This window comes from Hippocampus bargibanti, linkage group LG02, assembly GCF_051943395.1.
Source record: "Hippocampus bargibanti isolate YZ-2025 linkage group LG02, ASM5194339v1, whole genome shotgun sequence".
Taxonomy (NCBI): Eukaryota; Metazoa; Chordata; class Actinopteri; order Syngnathiformes; family Syngnathidae; genus Hippocampus; species Hippocampus bargibanti.
This window is the reverse complement of record NC_142735.1, coordinates 6,629,400-6,648,729: the sequence shown is the minus strand read 5'-3', so window position 1 is coordinate 6,648,729 and position 19,330 is coordinate 6,629,400. Positions and strand designations below refer to the sequence as shown.

Below are 19,330 nucleotides of genomic sequence, written 5' to 3'. Positions count from 1 at the left end.
TAAAGACACATTGTTGATTTAACGTAATATTCATATCCATATTCTTTTACAAGCCAACCAAAGTGTTATTGAGATGCAGTGATACCTCGGCTTACGAACTTAATTGGTTCCCAGAAAGTGTTTGTAAGGTGAAAAGTTTGTCTGCCAAACATTTATTTCCCATAAGAAACTATTAAAAATGAGAATAATCCATTCCTAGGTCCCCATAAAAAAAATAATTTCTACTAAATAAGCCTTAAAACCACAAAATATACCTTATTTTATGTATAATAAATGTGCTATTGGATTGTAATTAAAGAAATAAACTGTACAGTATAATAAAGTCGTTTTATTTACCTTTGTGATGGTTGTTGATGGAGTTACCTCTTGATGATCTCCAAGTGAAGTTGCCGTGCTTTCTCAGCGATAATACCCTCACTCACAATGTCTCCTGCTAACTGCTTTTCGTTGATCCAAATCAACAGAAGTTTTTCATCCTCTTCTATTGCCTGAGATCATTGCTTAGACAACACAGAAACGCCCTTAGCCACACGTAGCAATGGTTGACTTAACATACTGGCTAAGTCACACAAACGCAAACCTCGTTTGTGTTTTCTTTTGTGTCCTCTTCGCCTGAACATTAGCCTGTGGTGGGGTCTTTTTCGGTCCCATAATAGCAGGTGTACTCCACTCTATAGCAAACCATGTCTGCACTCAAAGAAGCGGGTGTGGAAAACTAGTCCGCCAGTCACTGTGACACTGTGTGGTTTGGTGCGATAAATTTGTGAGCTAAAGCGTTCGTAAGCCCAGGTATCACTGTATATGTCATAATTTGCAACATTAGCACAAAATCTATAAATACCACATTTCACATTTTTTATTAGCGTCTTTCTTTTTCTTCATTTCTCCAATGCAAACAGCAGTCGTTGCTTACTTCCACCTTTGGAATGCAGAGAAGACAATGATGGATTTTAGGTAGAGCATTTATGCTGGGGTGGAGCACAAGTGTATGATTTTCAGACACATTACCAGACCCCTGCAGAAAATGAAAATATTTAATGATTTAAAAAAACATACAGTGCAGTATCTGAGAGTGTTCAAAATCCATAAAATAGAGAATGCACCTTTTGGTCACTGTCGATTTTCATTAAGAATCATTCCCTGACCCCATAATAATTCAATTTCTCTTCTGGGACAGAATTGATCAAGATTTAAAACTGCGGGGTTTGGCCTCAACTCTGACAAACTAATAAAATGAGATAAAACGTGACATATACAGACCAATCCGTACAATATTTGACAAAATATTGGGCTTTCCTAACAAGCAGATGCAAATTCCCCATCTCATGTCACCCAATGTTTATCAAGTCATGCCTTCACATGTTAGAAAACATTTCAGGTAAATTTTCTTCTTGACGTTGTTGCCCCAAGCAATGCCATCCTACATGGCTGCTCATGTTGACATGCCAGAAACCACCAATGCCTCCTTCATTCTTTACATTTTAAAGACAAAATTGACAAAACAATTTATCGTACATTGTGTTTATTTCAACTACCAAATGAATAAATACAATATTGACACATGGTTTAGTTTGCACAATTGAAGCAGGGTTAATAATCTCCCAAAACGGTTTAGGCTACTTTACATAGACAGTCCACTTGTACTGTAGGAAGACGTTTCAAAAACAAGTTTTATATATGATGTATTCACAAAAAGTAAAGAATATTGGACTTTCAAGTGAAAATTCAGGATGAACCAAAAATACACGATGAACTTTACAGGGAGACTTAATCTGACCATGTCAAACCTTGACTGCAGGTGGAACCATTGAATGTCTCAATGCACGTGTACCTTCTAAGAACGATCAGAATGGCAAAATTAACAACAGGTGTTCAAAAGTTTTGAGGTCAGCTATTAAAATTATAGAATTAACCTGAAATTTCATTTGAAAGGCGACTATCTTGAACCTTTTGTGAGCAGTGCACTGTACGTATACAGTATACTGGATATAAATCAAGGCAAGTGGTGTGTGACATAGATTAGCCTTTTATTGTGAGTACAGTGCAATACTTTTTTTTCATTGCACAATCTTTGTTCAAATATACACGTTCAAAAAAATACAAGCACAAAAAAATTAGTACATTCTTACCAAAACATTTAACCCCCCTTCCTGCATAAAAAAACATTCTATATGCTCATCCCCATTGGATAACAATGTATCTAAAGAGCATTACTGTTTTTGTAACTCTTAATTGTATTTGCATAGACAAGGAATAATCAAATCTGTATAAAGTTTAGTTGCATTAATCTGACTAATTAACTTGCGAGAAAATGACTGTCATTGTGATTGGGTGTGTGCGGGGGGGGGGGGTGTCACAGAGAGAGAAAATGATTACTATATTCAGCATGATCAGCTTCCTGTCAGCTCCTACGCTCCAACTTCCAAGAAGAAAGTGACACTCCCAAGGTAGCGGTCGGTGGGCGAGTCGTTGATGATGCCCTTTCCGTTTAGCTTGCACTGAACCTGGATATGAGTATCGTACTGCACTCCAGAGAAGCGCACGGCCACCACTGGAGACGAGTAGTTTACCTGACGAACCAGATGTCAAGACATTGATTGTGTAACAAACGCTTTGAATTGATCAGTTGGTAATACATGTATGCTCTTACATGTCGGAGTTTCCCGTAGTAAGGATAATACTTCAGGTCGAAAATACTCTTGGGGAAAAATTGGATTTCTCCCAAGGCATCCGGTGGTCCTCTCTGAAAGAGAAATTTGCAGAAACGGACATGAATTTAATGTTAATTATTTCTTTATAGTTAAATGTAATTCAACCAGGTCGGGAACCTATGGCTCGCGAGCCATATGTGGCTCTTTTGATGCATATGGATCGCCGATAAATCTAAATACATATTCTCGCTTTTTTTTCTGTTCATTTTCTGTTGGGGCTGCAGTTGGCGGAAAGTGCAGTTTTGATTGGATGACACTGACCTAGGTTGGCAGAAAGCGCAATTTTTGTTGGATGATAGTGGCCGTCAGTTGAAACAGGTAAACGCCCCATTTGAATGAGCCCGACAAGTAAAAACCAAGTACACTACAGCTTGAATGCACCGGAGATTCGCCTTTGTGGAGACAAAAGGTTCTGCTTCTCATTTGCAATGAAACAATACCATCGATGAAACAGTCGAATGTCAGTGACATTTTAACAAGCCCCATGTTAACGTTACCATCAATAGGCCCAACAGAGAATGTACTTCCTGAGGCTGCTAAAGAAGCATGGCCTGCCACAGGAGGTGCTGCAACATTTCTACACGGCTGTCATCGAACCCATCCTGTGTTCTTCCATCACCGTTTGGTTCGGGGCCGCCACAAAAATGGACAAAATCCGACTTCAACGGACGGTTAGGACGGCGGAAAAAATCATTGGCACCGCCCTACCCACTCTCGAGGACTTGCACACTGCAAGAATCCGAACAAGGGCGCGGAAAATCCTACTGGACCCTCCGCACCCTGCCCACCACCTTTTCCAGCTACTCCCCTCAGGCAGGCGCTACCGATCCATGCGCACCAAATCCAGCAGACATTTAAACAGCTTCTTCCCCCAAGCCATTAACTCTTTGAACTTTTCAACAGTAGCCAAAATGGAACTGTATAGTGCCACTTAGCAGTTTTTTTGACGACGATACTAGTGCAGCGTGTTCTACCGAAAACAAATTCCTTGTGTGTTCTACATACTTGGCAATAAAGATGATTCTGATTCTGATATAGTTCTGTGAGAAGTATGTTGCACAGCAAGTGTGAAAGCTAATGAGCCGTGTGCATGCTAGCTAGCAGTAACTGCGCGTATGGACCCGCCAAGTTGACTTTCATTCCGATCGTTTGCCTGTATTTTTACCCATCATCAGGAACGGAAAACCATTCATGTTAATGGTGAGTACTATCACAAAGTTATTTTAAATAATACATTCTGACATTTTGTTGAAAAGTAGCCGAGCGTGCGTCTGTGCGCGTGTGCGCGATGTGCCTCTCACTGAAAAACATTTCTAAATATTTTACTTTTATGGCTCTCTTAGTCAAAAAGGTTCCTGACCCCTGCTTAATGTAGGCGCTCAATACGTCGATCGCGATCGACCAGTTGATCTCAAAGATACCATTGGTAGATCGCATGACAATGTGACGTGACATTATCATAAACTGCGCTATACAAATGTAACGGAGTTGTACACTTAGGTTATTAAATTATGAAGGAAGTGACGCAACGGCGCACAGTGTGGCACTATGTCCCGCCCATAGTTTCCAGAACAATCTCGAGGAGATTCAGGGTGAGTCGCAATTTTCTGTTGGTCTTGATTAACGCGCATTTTCATGAAAATATCTTATTTTGTTTCCCCTTTTTTACTGTCTAGTGTTATCTAATTAGTTCCCTTATTCATTCGAGTCCAGATTACTTTTTGTGTCATTATTTACTTCACGTTTTGTCGAGTGGAATTTAGGAATATGCGCTTTTCTATCGCAGTTAATCACAAGACGAAACCCATGCGACTTCACCCATCCCTTCTGCCATACTGTGTTGCAGGTAATAATTGTTTCATTTCGTTTTTATTGAACAATATTTAGTTTCTTGTGTCGTGTTTCATTTGCCCGTGAGTGTCCGTGGCGAGTGGCGCCATTACAAGCGCACCGCGTGTTCTGCCGAGTCTCCGCCCATGATGCGTTCAGGGACATCTTGTAAATAACAGTGAACTTGTGTTGTATTCTCTTTTTCTGTAAATAACCACTATACGATCACACGTTGTTAATTCTGTTTTGTTATCTACAATGTTTTGCATTTGAGAACAATCTCGAGGAGATTCAGGTTAATCACAAGACGAAACCCATGCGACTTCACCCATCCCTTCTGCCATACTGTGTTGCAGAAATAAAAGAAATAAAAAGACACATCCACGCGTCTCGTCTTCATTAATACGGCAGCATCGTGGGGATGAAGACAGTCACTGTTGTGACACCCGTCACATTGGTGCCGTGACCCGTCGATCACAAGTGACTCTCCACTTCGGACCGGGACCGCGATGCTGCACAGTGTCTTCATCCCATCACTCGGTGGACGGTGTGTCGACCCCGTTCTTTAAATTGTGTGTTTATTGTCTGAGCTGCTGTTTTGCAATTGTTGTGCTTTTTTTTTCCTGTAAGTTTTTTTTTGTGAAGTTGAGAATGAGCTCCTTCCAAGGGACATTTAGCACACCTTTTAATAAGTGTATTGGTAGAGGTAGAGGCATCCCGACCATGTTACAGGTGTGGAGTCCCATCCAGAGTGATGTAGTAGAGGGGAATGGGCAGGTTCTAGCTGAGGCCACTTATGTTAGTGGGGACAGAGTTCCTTCCCAGACCCAGTGTAGTACATCTCAGACGAGCGCACAGACTCCTGACACACCAGTGACAGATCCCTTACCCCAGTCACCTGACGTAGTTGGTCAGATGAGTGACATAATTAGACACATTGGCCAGCAGCTGGCAGACAGCATTGTTGCACATCTCAGCCCAACACATAACGTCCCCATGCATAACACCTCATTCCCACATGACACGCCCATTGACACAACAACACAAAGTCTTGACTCATCACAAGTTCTGATACTACCGCACAGGAAAGTTCGCGAACCCCCGACTTTCAAGGGTGACCACACTGATCAAATGAATGTAGATGAGTGGGAAGACCTAATGAGGAACTACATAAGGAGAGCAAAAGTAGCTCCTGAGCATCAGGCAGAGGAAATCCTCATGAACATCAGCGGTAGAGCTAAAGATGTTGTCAAGGTTAGCACAAGAAACAGTGGAGTTGATGTAACCCAGAACCCAAATGCCATCTATAGCCTTCTTCGCAAGCATTTTTCTACTGCCCCTTGTTCACCTCTCCCTCTAGCAGACTTTTACACCACGCTGCCCAGGGATAAGGAGGCCCCATATGACTACTGGTTGAGGCTTAACAATGCAGCTGAAGTTGCCACCAATCGTCTCAAAGAACAGGGCAGAGATTTCGACTGTTCTTCCCTCGACGTAACACGGATGTTTATTAAAAATTGTCCATCCAAAGATCTTTCCATGACATTTAGGTCAAAAACAGTGGATAAATGGTCGGCAGTTGAGGTCCAAGCCATCCTGGATGAGTACCAGACAGAAATGAGTCCCAGGACTGCCACTCCAGCTGCGGCGAACAGTCAACCCATTCATGTAAATAAAAGTGAAATGCTTCAGAATACAGCATGTCAGGACAACGATAAAATATCCCACTCAGCCAGGCCACCCGACTCCGCAAATCTTGAGCGTGTCATTTCCATGCTGGAAAGAGTTTTGCTGCAAGGAGCTAACAATCCCTCTGCCTCTGGTAGACGCAAGTCAAGGCTTCCAATGGTGGACGGTTTGAATAAGCTACCATGTGCTGTCTGTGCTAGCGCTGACCATTCTGCGCTTATTCACTGCCGCGAAAAAAGACTTTGTTTTCTGTGCTTTTCACCTGATCACTCCAGACGCAACTGCCCCACACAAGTGCAGCCCACAAGATCACTACTGTCGGGAAACTAATGTCTCCGCATCCAAGGGAGTATGATGCGGATGAAGTTCATGACCCTCCCAACAGTTCGACAGATGATCTTGATTCGATATTAGAGTCCCTCACTTCCAGTGTCCCCACAGATGAGACTGAACTTGAGGCGGTAATTTGCACACAACCACAAGACACACAGGGCCCCATCAATTTCACGAGATGTGGTAGGACAGTTAAACCCCCTGACAGGCTGATATGTGAAATGTCCTATCAGAGAGTCGGGATGCCAACATTAATGTGGGTTTAATATGACCATTTGATTTTTTTTTTTTGGGTTTGTGCTGTGTGCCAATTGTCGCCATTATCTTTATGGCTTCTCAGTAACGGGTGTTGTTATGTGCTGTTTTGTGAAATGTAAATGGCATTTCTACTAGTCTGTGATAGGATGGGTTTTGAACCACCCTATTCCTTCACACTTCTGAAAGAAGAATTCCTATGATTGACTTCCTTGTACATCCTTGCCCGATAACCTTGTCTATTTTGCCTGTTGGTCTTTCTGTTGTCTTCCGTGTGTATGTTGCCTCACTTCTGCATAATTTAAGGGGGGTGTATGTAACGGAGTTGTACACTTAGGTTATTAAATTATGAAGGAAGTGACGCAACGGCGCACAGTGTGGCACTATGTCCCGCCCATAGTTTCCAGAACAATCTCGAGGAGATTCAGGGTGAGTCGCAATTTTCTGTTGGTCTTGATTAACGCGCATTTTCATGAAAATATCTTATTTTGTTTCCCCTTTTTTACTGTCTAGTGTTATCTAATTAGTTCCCTTATTCATTCGAGTCCAGATTACTTTTTGTGTCATTATTTACTTCACGTTTTGTCGAGTGGAATTTAGGAATATGCGCTTTTCTATCGCAGTTAATCACAAGACGAAACCCATGCGACTTCACCCATCCCTTCTGCCATACTGTGTTGCAGGTAATAATTGTTTCATTTCGTTTTTATTGAACAATATTTAGTTTCTTGTGTCGTGTTTCATTTGCCCGTGAGTGTCCGTGGCGAGTGGCGCCATTACAAGCGCACCGCGTGTTCTGCCGAGTCTCCGCCCATGATGCGTTCAGGGACATCTTGTAAATAACAGTGAACTTGTGTTGTATTCTCTTTTTCTGTAAATAACCACTATACGATCACACGTTGTTAATTCTGTTTTGTTATCTACAATGTTTTGCATTTGAGAACAATCTCGAGGAGATTCAGGTTAATCACAAGACGAAACCCATGCGACTTCACCCATCCCTTCTGCCATACTGTGTTGCAGAAATAAAAGAAATAAAAAGACACATCCACGCGTCTCGTCTTCATTAATACGGCAGCATCGTGGGGATGAAGACAGTCACTGTTGTGACACCCGTCACACAAATACAAATAAAGTTGAGATGTTTTGATAAATTACACGTCTTCCTATCAGCCATCCCTTCACTTGATTGATACAGCGGACAACCAATCAGATGACATCTTAATATTCGGTACACTGCGTGCTCAAACAATGCACCTGAGCGTTGCAAAGTGAACAAGCTAGCCGTTAGTTACATCCTAACTTTTCGTTGGACCGAGTAAGAAGAAAAAAAGTATATTCATACGGAATGGGAGAGGACTTTTTTTCACGATGACGTTTTCAAAGTGAGTTTGTCTCGTCTGCCAGGTATCAGAGTGAACTCAACTAATGGCAAAAAATGTACATAATTATGTTGTGTTGTGCAACATATGCGGTTATACATCAACATAAGTTTAAAGAATCCTCAATATGTTTCTCTACAAATATAATGGGTAGATCATTTTGACTTGGTCATTTAAAAAATAGCTACCATGCCGAAAAAAGTTGGAGCACCCCTGATGTAGAGGTTCCACATAATTGCATTACTCTCTTAAAAGGAGATTCTGATCGATACCTTGACTCCACAAGTAACGTTGACCGGTTTCCCTTGGCCAGGTAGGTATCCAAGAATCTAGAACAGAAGATGTTTGTACATTTCACTATTTCTGCCAAAACACAGGCATGTCAAACTTATATTTGCCATGGGCAACATTGTGGTTACGGTTTCTCTCAGAGGGCCATGATGACTTTTGGGAAACCATATACATGTTTAATCACCTCTGAATATTACATGCTAGGCTCAGAACAAATTGATGGATATACACTAATGTTAAAAATCAGAAGTCAATAACAATGACTATTATTGTGAATTACAGATGCTAATTTGAAATTTTGGTTCGGACTTGAGCAACCCTAACAGAGCTCCTCTCCTTCCCTTTTCACTTCCCTTTATCACAACACTTCTACCTAGCGTACAGTTGTAGAACAGACATATTTCATCCACCCATTCTTTTTCTGTACCTGTAACTTGTTATTCGAACTCTGGTGTTTGGAATTTGTTAAGACACTGGAGGAAACTCATTTTGGCAAGAACATGCAAACTTGAGGCACCCACGATTGTGAACCAGACGTGCTAACCTTTTATCATCATTTGCTTCAGAATAAAAAAAATAAAAATCAAAAAGCTTTGCCATTGCCTTTAGCTGCATGAACTAATTAACTATATTCAACATGCAGTAATTCCAAGGACCCAAGATGGCAGCAAAGCACCAGTATTGTCGAAATGAAGTTCCCCAATTCACTTGTGCGTCATTTGCTTCGCTTCAAGACATCACAAGAGGGCAACCACAAGGTGACACTATACCTATAGAACACAATACATGTACCTTTGTATCACTGCCCCCAAAATAAATAAATAAATAAATAAACGAATGACTGAATAAACATAAATAAATAAATAAACGAATGAATAAATAAATAAACAAACAAATAAATAAATAAAAGTCTGAATCTTTCCTGTCTTACCCGGTTCATTCGCAAGAGAATACACGGCCTCCCCTGCGAGTAGCCGTAGTGGGGGTCCTGCAGGCCCGAGCACTCCCCCAGCCAGGATCTCTTGAACTGGCACGCTTTCCTTTCGGCCTCGTCCTCCAAGTCTTCCTGCATGAAGTATCTGTCGTGTGTGCAGCGGATGTTCTTCCTCTCCTGTGCGCCATCATTGTAGGCTACCGAGGGTGAAATAGGGGGATGGGGGCTTGAATAAATCTTTGCAATAGTTCTTTCTTGCCAAGGCCTCTGATTAAGGCAGTGTGAATGAATACAAGGGAAGGGAGGTGGGGGAAGCACATGCACACAAAGAGGTTTCCCCTCCCAGCATGCAATGCCGGAGCGAAACAGACGACGGGACAAAGGTACTGATGAGGATCTGTGAACTAGGTTTAACCCGTGCGAGCCTTTCAGAGTGGTGCAAACTTACGCCGTAAATGTTCATCCATGGAGCGGGCGTAGCGCTTCCACGATTTGCGGTCAGAGGCGTTAAAGGAGATGTCGTGACCTTCCAAGTGTGGCGCCATGGTCATACCTGCCAGTGGAGACCCACAGACAGTCAACTGTGACAGGACACGAGGGGTTACCGACAGGGAGAAGCTGAGCCAGTCGGTAGTGAAGATGGAGTGTGAAATCTGAAGTGTCCGTTTTCCACTCTGGTATCGCTTCAATAAAGACTTTGTTCTCCAAATACCACCATCATGATCGTTACATAGTAGCTTTAATTATTCCTTGAAAAAAAGAGAGGTTTTACGACTGGAAAATACATGTATTATTATAAGTCATCGTAAATATATGCACTGCTTGTACACAAACCGCCCTTAGTAAAGGCAAAAACTAACAGAATTAAATAATTTAATTTAATATATTCCAGTTAATTATCAGTTGGACACTAAATAACAAAAACTTAAAGGACAACCGACGCCTCCGGACAAGTTGTGTCCATAATTTGTAAAATCACTTAAAATGACTTCTACTCAGCGTATTTTACAAAGATTCCACGGCATATAGCTATATTTTACGTTTTAAGACTTGCACTGAATATTCAGGAAGTCTTGTTTTCGAGTTGATGACGATGCCTGACATGACGTCACGTCTGGAACGCTCCTGACCGAGAAAGCGACACACAATGCATTTTGGGTACTTTATTCTGGTCTAAAAACTTCGTGTTGGTGGCGAAATTAGAAGGAAAACACATAAATAACGTGATGGTGAATCGTTATATGTTGCACCAAGACGACTATTTGATACTAGTTGACACAAATTCCCAGCAGACAAATCAGCCCATTTCTAACGGAGCTTGGGTGCCATCTTGTGCATTTTTGGGGAGCTACATTGGAGTCCAGACACCTCCAAATGATACAGGAAGGACTTCTTTAATCGATTGCAAACATTTATGTTTTCCTGTTCAGAACTATTTGAATCATATTCATAACTGGATGAGTAACAAGAAAGCATCTTTTCCGAATCTGAAGCGATTGTTTTGATTCGAGAGCAAGGGAAGACGTCCCAGCGTGACGTCACGAACAAGGGGGCGGGACCTTCTGAAACTTGGCATTTCCAGGGTCATTTTGAAGTAGTTTTGGGACACTTTAAGTCATTTTTATTGGTGTTTTGCATTTGACTAAAAATATCAGCCTGCGTGTTTTGGCTATTTTAGATGCTATAAAACGTTTTTCTGATGTCAGTTAGGAAACAAAACAATGGTGTCAGTTGTCCTTTAAATGAACTGAAATTTAGTGCAGCTTTATGACATCTCGAAGTTAAATGAATGAATGAATGAATGAATTGGATGATACATTACCCCCCAAAAAAGGTCTGTACGCATGTGGCCGCAAGCTTTATTTTCACCTTTGATTGTATTTGATGTTTAAAATGTAACTTTTTTTCTTGATTTAATTTAGTGCTCCTTTTACAGATGACATGAGGGAGCTCACAAGCTTTTTATGCAGTGGTTCCAAACCCAGCTACCCATCCACAACCATTCCATCCATGCACGAAAAACCATTCAATCCATCCATCCAATCCATCCATCCATCCATCCATCCATCCATCCATCCATCCATCCATCCATCCATCCATCCATCCATCCATCCATCCATGGCTTTCGAGGTTGCTTAACTTGGCCGATCATGTAATGGATGAGGAAACCCAGTCAGATTTGTTCTTATGTAAATTTGCCGCACAATTATGTAACAGTTGGTCAGGAATAATAATAATAATAATAATAATAATAATAATAATAATAATAATAATACATTTAATTTCTAAGCGCCTTTCAAAACTCAAGGACACTTTACAGTCATGGGATTTTTTTGTGCGGGTGAGCAGCGGCAGCCATTCGCGCCAGCGTTCAGGTCAGACAAGTACATTTTCAGACGTAGATATATTAAAGATTTACTTGCCGTTTAAAGCACATTGTATCTTTTGGCAAGTAATTCAAAATCAATTTTTCATAATTATTTTCAAGGTGAGCCTGAACCAACGACATTGTAGCGTTTCTTATTTTGCGGGCTATCATATTACGACCACATTTTACAGCAGTTAACTTCTTCCAAAATTTCTGTAACAATTTATAATGTTAAAATGACTTTTGGTCATTAACTTCCATTCTGCCATACCTGAATGTTTGTTTGAAAATTTAAGGGAGGCGTTTTATTGTATTTACATCTCAATATTAACATTCACTTATTCTGATGGTCAAAAACGGTCGAAGATGAAACAAAACGCAACTTGATTGAGCATGAAACTGATCAATTTGGTTGCCGTGGTGTACCAATAATTTGGACCAAAAACTAGTCAAACAAAAGTCCCCAAGATTGGAGTATGCTGTTCTGTTTACCTGGTGGCATCACTCTGTCATTATAGGTGGGATGGTAGGGACTAATGGACCACATGAGGCAAAATATACAACCGCCAAACATGGCTGCCAGGAAGGTGTAAAGTGCTGCATAGAAGAGAATGATGAGGCCTAAAAATTGAGAGAAAAGAGCAGTGAGAAGAACTCATTGGAACTCACAAGACTTCAGTTGTACTGAATAATGGACAATAATTGAATGTGATCAATACAAAAACCTTTTTGGCATACGTGTTGCATTTGGAATTAAATCTGTAATGACCCAACGTGCACTGATTGCAATTATTGTACTTGGTCAGTGATTTTTTTTATTTCATGAAAACGCTGTAAATCACTCAATCAAGGAAAACTACTGGAATGTCACATTCTGCTTCTTCAACAACAAAAATCATTCTCCAGGCTCCAAATGGCTTGATCTGACAACACAAGTTTTTAAAATATTATTTTTCACATCATTGATTAGATAGATTAATTCAATTGCGGCTAATTGTTGCTTGGCAAAATTCATGGAACGCAAGGAAAAGTGAAATAAATATATTTTTTTCCAAAAACAATGCTTTCATGTCCAATCACTGAAGTCTATATGATACCTGTCCGTGTTAAACGCTTTGTTGCAGCTTCAGCTGTTGTTAAAGCGCTATATCAATAATAAAAAATCAATATGTATATTGTAATGTATTGTAACATGAAATACAGAAAGAACTCTGAGATGCCTTTGTGGATAATTTTGCACTACTGTTTTCCAATTATGATGGCTCATGGAATTGTTAAGATAACTTGTATCCTCCTACTTGAGTTCAAGAAGAAAAAAAAACGGAACAAATTCACAAGTTATATGTCTGTTTTGTGAATTTTTCTGAGTCTTCTAGAATAACTGACATTTTGCTGTGCATGTACTTTTCACAGGTCGGACTATGTAGTTGCAGCCATGCCTCGTGTGCCCCCAGTCTACAAAGGCCTTTCTGTTAGAGCCCAGCGAGAATTCCTCCAGCTGTCTTTTCACTAAGGAACACAGTGAACCTCCGGTTGACATCGTAGTGAAGCTCCTTTGCAGCCATGGAGGCCTCTGCCAGCTCCAAGGAGCACCAATAAGCCCACTCTGGTATTGTATTGACGCGCTTACTCACTTGCTCATTCTTACCCGGGATACTGGGCCCCTATTCCTCCTTAAAGGACAACCGACGTCACTTTTTAGTTTCCTAACTGACATCAGAAAAAACGTTTTATAGCGTTTTATAACGTTTTATATCTAAAATACCCAAAAGTATGATATTTTTAGTCAAATGCAAAACACCAATAAAAATGACTTAAAGTGTCCAAAATCTGCAAAAAATTGAGCTGCGAATTGGGAATTTTCAGAAAGTCCCGCCCCCAGTTTGTGACGTCACGCCAAGACGTCTTGCATTGCTGGAGAATCAAAACAATGGCTTCAGATTCGGAGAATATGCTTTCTTGTTACACATCCAGTTATAAATATGATTCAAATAGTTCTGAAGAGGAAAGCATACATGTTTGCAATCGATAAAATAATTTATTCTGTGCCATTTTGAGGCAACATTGGGGGAAATGTATCACCAAAAAAGATGCAGAAAATGGCGACCAAGCTCCGTATGAGGAATTAATCAGCCCGTTTCCACAGGCTGATAAATTCTTTACATGGAGCTTGGTCGCCCTCTTCTGGCTGTTTTTGGTGCAACATGACATTTTCAGACCAAACAAGTACAGCAAAATAGATTGACGTGATGGAAGGACTGCTACAATGTGTCCTTTTTTCGGTCAGGGGCGTTCGTTCAGTGACGTCACGTACGGACTTGTCACCAACTCAAAAACAAGACTTCCGGAATATTCAGCGCGAGTCTTAAAACGTAAAATATATGTATATGCGGTGGGATCTTTGTAAAATACGCTCAGTAGAAGTCATTTGAAGCCATTTTACAAATTATGGACACAACTTGTCCGGAGACGTCGGTTGTCCTTTAAAGTTCCACTTATTGACAAAGTGGTTGCGGTAAGCTGTGCATGTGGCACGTTTTCTTTTTTTTTTCATCATTATTATTTTTTTCACCTAGTATTAAAGCTATTATTTTCTTGACAACTGTGTGTACTAAACGTTTGGAGTAGGGGTGCCGGGGAAGAGGATGTATACGTGCGAACTTGCACCAAGGGGCTTGGCTTCCATGAGTTCATTGTCGGGGGTGTCGCAGCAGCTTTGGGAACAAGGATGTGAAGAGCATGTTAAGAAGCGGACGGAATGTGATTTCTGGCTAACACCAGGCTCGGAGCGGCGAGCTCCCACTGAGATCACGTCCCCAGGCGGCCTGTTTTTCTCTGGAATTGTCTGTGCACCTATGTAAACAATGGTGACACACACATAGACACACACTAGACTGGAAGAACTGTTGAAGTTTTCCGCAAATAATCTTCAAGTGAAGTGTGGGCAACCTAAGACTCGCGGGCCGTGTAGGGTTTGCGAGCGCGTTTGATTCAATTCGAAAAATAAAGAAAATTACACCCAGGAAGGTTGAACTCCTTAACCCCAGAAAACTGACCATTCACAAGAGATTTCATTCTGAGGATTTTGAGACGAACGGAATATAACCAACCAAACCAGTGCCCTGATTGACAAAGAAGGAGGTGGCGGTAAAGTAAACATGGCTTATAATTATTATTATTTAATTTTATTGTATTTTTTTTTGTCAAGAAAAGCAGGTCCCCCAAACAGGAAGTATTTTCCAAAGCAAGTTTTTGCTTGCAGACAAAGCCATTTTACAACACTCCCGCCTTCAGTCATCTCAAGAACCATCTGCGTATTGCCTGAAGTGTCTGCTCATCTTCGTGTTTGTGAAATTACCTGTGATCATTTATGATCACTCTACCTTGAAGGTCAGAATTCTTAAGATTACGACCAAAAGTGTTAAAATCTCATTTTCCATTGTTACGTTTGAGGTCTATCAAAGATTCAGAGATTTTTTTTAAATGGGAACATCCTTAAGACCATACTAGACTTAAGTTACATCCATTTATTTAGATTTGTTTATGGTTCGATGAAAAGTTTCTTCAGTCGTCGTCTGTACTTCTTTGAAAGGGTCAGACGTTTCACTGCTAATCCAAAGAGCTTCGTCAGCGAACTAAAGTTGTGCTCGTCACTTTGGCCCTATATCCCTAATGGACAGAGGTGGCTGTGCCAGACCACTGCTCTGATAGGTCGCTGCTCTAAGGTTGCGGGGAGCAGTAGACTACCCCCTGAGGCTAATCTGATTACTTCTTTTGTCCTGTCTTATTATCTCAAATGCCTGGCGCTGATTGCCCCATTAGCGCTGGTATCCCCTCATTAGCATGACTAAGCCTACGTGGTAACGACCTAACAAGTCTGTTGTAAGCACAGTCTAAATTAAACCTTAAACCACCATGGCGGTTTAGTGAAGGGTTTTGCTGCTTTTTAAAAACAGCTTCTTTTACTCCCCTTTCAAACCATCCATTTTCTTTAAGTAAGATTTTAACCTCACTGTCCTCAAATGAGTGATTGCTCGCTTTTACGTGGAGATGTACTGCAGACTGAGGCCCACTAGCATTGTCATTGCGATGTTGATAGTCTTTTTTAGCATTTGTTTAGTTTCCCCAATGTATTGCTCTTTACCATCTTCATTTTTACAATGTAAAAGCTTGGCCAAAACAAACATGCGGATCGAACCTCTAAAGATGGAGGACACTGATTTGCTGTTGCGACACCGTCAAGGGAAAAGCCGAAAGGAAAAGAAGATAGAATAAACTATATCACCGTATTCTCTGCACTATAAGGCGCACCTAAAAGAAAATATTTTTTTCAAAAGCTTACCATGCGCTACATAATCCAGTGTGGTTTAAGTATGGAAAACGTTTTTAAATGTCATTCGTTGAATATTCCAGAAAATACAGTACTTTGTTTTTCATTTTACAGCTTTTTTATGTTTTTATATTTTTACGATGAAGTGCTTTTTTCCTTCATTAAAAAACCAGCAAAAACAAAAAAATGGTGCTGTTTTTTTGGGTGGCTGGAACAAATAAATGGCATTTACAATTTATTTCAATGAGGAAAACTGATTTGCTATATAAACTTGTTCACAAAATGAGTTACACTTGGAAGCCAAGTTACGAATCAGCAATACTAAAAATGTTAAACTAGCACTAAATTCATTAAGGCCTTGAGTTCAAAGATATTCAAACATCATGTGCTTGCTTCATCACAGCAGTTTTATCCGTAAGCCCAACGAAGACATGACAATCCCAAAACCTTGCAACCCTCTTCCCGCCTCGCGTCAACTCACTCCAGCTCTTCCCCGAGCGGCCCATGAACTCCTTGGTCTCCGCATTCCACAGGTAGGTCTTCAAGTCGCTGATCTTCTGGTGCAGCGTCCGTCTGGGCATGGGCCGGCGCTTCCACCTTTCAAAGTTGAGGTCCTCCTGCTCCAGAGGCTGGTGCTCAGCCAGCTCCTCCTGTTCCTCCTCCAGCTCCTGGCCATGTTTGAGGATCACCTTGGTCGGCTGTCGGAGAGAAGGAGAGAAAAGGCGCTCAACGCACATGTCCACCTCTGCCTGATCGAATGTGTTTTCTTTTGTTTTGGTGGTAAAATGGCAGACATTTAAGACGACCCTTCACTTGGCTGCTTTTTCATGATGTGGTCCTGTCTCCTGTCTCCGTGTTTAGGTGGATCATAAGATCCCGCTGGTGACCTTCACGGCCCCACACTGAGATAGACGACCTCCCTTGGAGCGAACCCTCCTGCTTGCATGTGGCAGCTCATGTCCAGATGTTTGGACTCGCAGACCCCACGGGGACACGCAAGTACAGTAAGTATCACCCCAAAAGAGTCCCCACACTCACTCAAAGCTCACGCGCTGTTTCAATCCTAAAATGATGATTTTCATTGTCTTTCATTTGAGCACTTACTGGACTTTTCGGGAGCGGGATCTCTTCAGCTCCTCCTTCTGTGGAACTAGGCTCCATCTTTGCTAGAACCTAAACATAATGACACATATTTTTGAAAATATTAAAATAATCAGGAAACAAATTAAAGATCAGACCAATTAAAAATGTACACAACACAAATCACTTACCTGATGTTCTACCAGACAAGAAGTGTATTTAAGAAGTGTGTGATGTTAAAAAAAAAAAGCTTTTTGTCAAAAGTTTTTGAGCGGTTTCATTAGGAAGTTTGAGGCTGCGGTGTGGAGAGCCTCCTTCATCGAAACACCCAACTTAGTGAATGAAGTCGGGAACTGAAAAGCATGGGGGGCGGGGGGATACTAAAGTGCCTTTTTCCCGCGGGTTCAAGGGACGTTTTGGCAACGGCCCTGAGCCCGGCGCTGCATTCTACACACGCACATCGTTACTCATTGTCTCTGAACAGAGCAAAAGCATAGCCCAAATCCAATATTTAAAGTGACTTAGAACAGTAAAGATATAACCAATCAGTTTCCCGCTTCAGTCATCGACGGTGTTTAAAAAATAAATACATAAAATAACATAAAAAAATAACAAGAACATTGTGATTCATCTCTATTTTCTCTATTTTAGTCTGGTTCCTAGAAATGAAAGCAGCATAATTATTGGCATGCTGACCTGCATTGGCACATGCATCCTTGCAGAGCTTTTTTGCTTGCAATCATTCAAGCTAAACTCTTAAGTTCAATGAGTTTTTCCCCCCAGCCTCCCTCCCATCACCACACTAAGCATCTGCACAACAGTCACGTACATCACACCAAACGCGAGCCCGAGTGAAAGTGGAAGAAGAGGACTCAACTTGTGAGCCCGCCTTTCTGTTACATGAAAAGAGAAGTTGCGTCATGGAAAGAAAAACGACTGGATATTTGGAACGTGCATCCACGCGTGCTTCTTGGTGACTTTCATGGGGAATGAGGATTCATTCTCAACATGTTGCACTTTTTCTATAAGTGCAAGTTTGTTGAGTACCACGATGACCTTAAAAAAGTCACTCCAGTGCATCAATCATGTTAAAATCCATAAAGATATCCCAAAATATGGTCCGAGAGCAGTTTAACTCATTCACCGCCATTCTTGAATTTATTCGGGAATTAAAAAGCATGACATGGAGCGCCATTCCCGATTTTGTCCCCCTGCATCTAGCAGGGTATCTCGCTAGCTACGTATCTGGCTATCTATTTGCTATCTATTAGCTATCTAGCTGGCTACCTAGCTAGCTATATGCTAGCTAGCTAGCTATTGAGCTAGCTATCTATTAGATAACTAGCTAGCTTTCTATCTATTTGAGTTATTCCGGGTTGAGTGAACGCTGGCGCGTGTGGCTGCCGCTGCTCACCCACAGAAAAACTGATGCAGTGACTGTAAAATGATCTTGAGAGTTTTGAAAGGCGCTTATAAATGAAATGAAATGAATTATTATTATTATTATTATTATTATCTCATCTCTCATCTCATCTCATTTTCCGTACCGCTTATTCTTCATTAGGGTCGCGGGGGTTGCTGGTGCCTATCTCAGCTGTCTTCGGGCACGAGGCGGGGGACACCCTGAATTGGTTGCCAGCCAATCGCAGGGCACACAAAGACATACAACAGTCACTCTCACACTCACACCTAGGGACAATTTGGAGTGGTCAATCTGCCTGCCATGCATGTTTTTGGAGTGTGGGAGGAAACCGGAGGACCCGGAGAAAACCCACGCGGGTCCGGGGAGAACATGCAAACTCCACACAGGGAGGCCGCACCGGGACGCGAACCGGCGACCTCTGCACTGTGAAGCCGGTGTGCTAACCACTCGACTACCGGGCCTATTATTATTATTATTATTATTATTATTATTATTATTATTATTATTATTATTGAAATGTAAATTTCTCCACTCCGAGACTAATAAAGGCAAATCCAATCAAATTATTATTATTATTATTATTATTATTATTATTATTATTATTATTATTATTATTATTATTAAAAATGAATGTTTGGTGTTGAAATGTTTTGGTAGGGATATCCATAGATGTAATGCACAATACAATAAATATGTATTTATAT

General features: G+C 41.1%; 1 protein-coding gene across 1 annotated transcript; it reads right to left on the bottom strand.

Moving 5' to 3' along the window:
* Positions 1-1,537: 1,537 nt before the first annotated feature.
* On the bottom strand, positions 1,538-17,768 carry atp1b4 (ATPase Na+/K+ transporting family member beta 4). The gene is made up of 9 exons (XM_089022346.1): positions 17,395-17,768; positions 17,228-17,296; positions 16,605-16,821; positions 12,286-12,414; positions 9,874-9,978; positions 9,423-9,622; positions 8,473-8,529; positions 2,651-2,743; positions 1,538-2,570 (listed from the first exon to the last, which is right to left on the bottom strand). The coding sequence occupies exons 2-9, from the start codon at positions 17,282-17,284 to the stop codon at positions 2,409-2,411; spliced, it is 1,020 nt and encodes a 339-aa protein (XP_088878472.1). The 5' UTR covers positions 17,285-17,296; positions 17,395-17,768; the 3' UTR covers positions 1,538-2,408.
* Between the last annotated feature and the right edge of the window lie 1,562 nt (positions 17,769-19,330).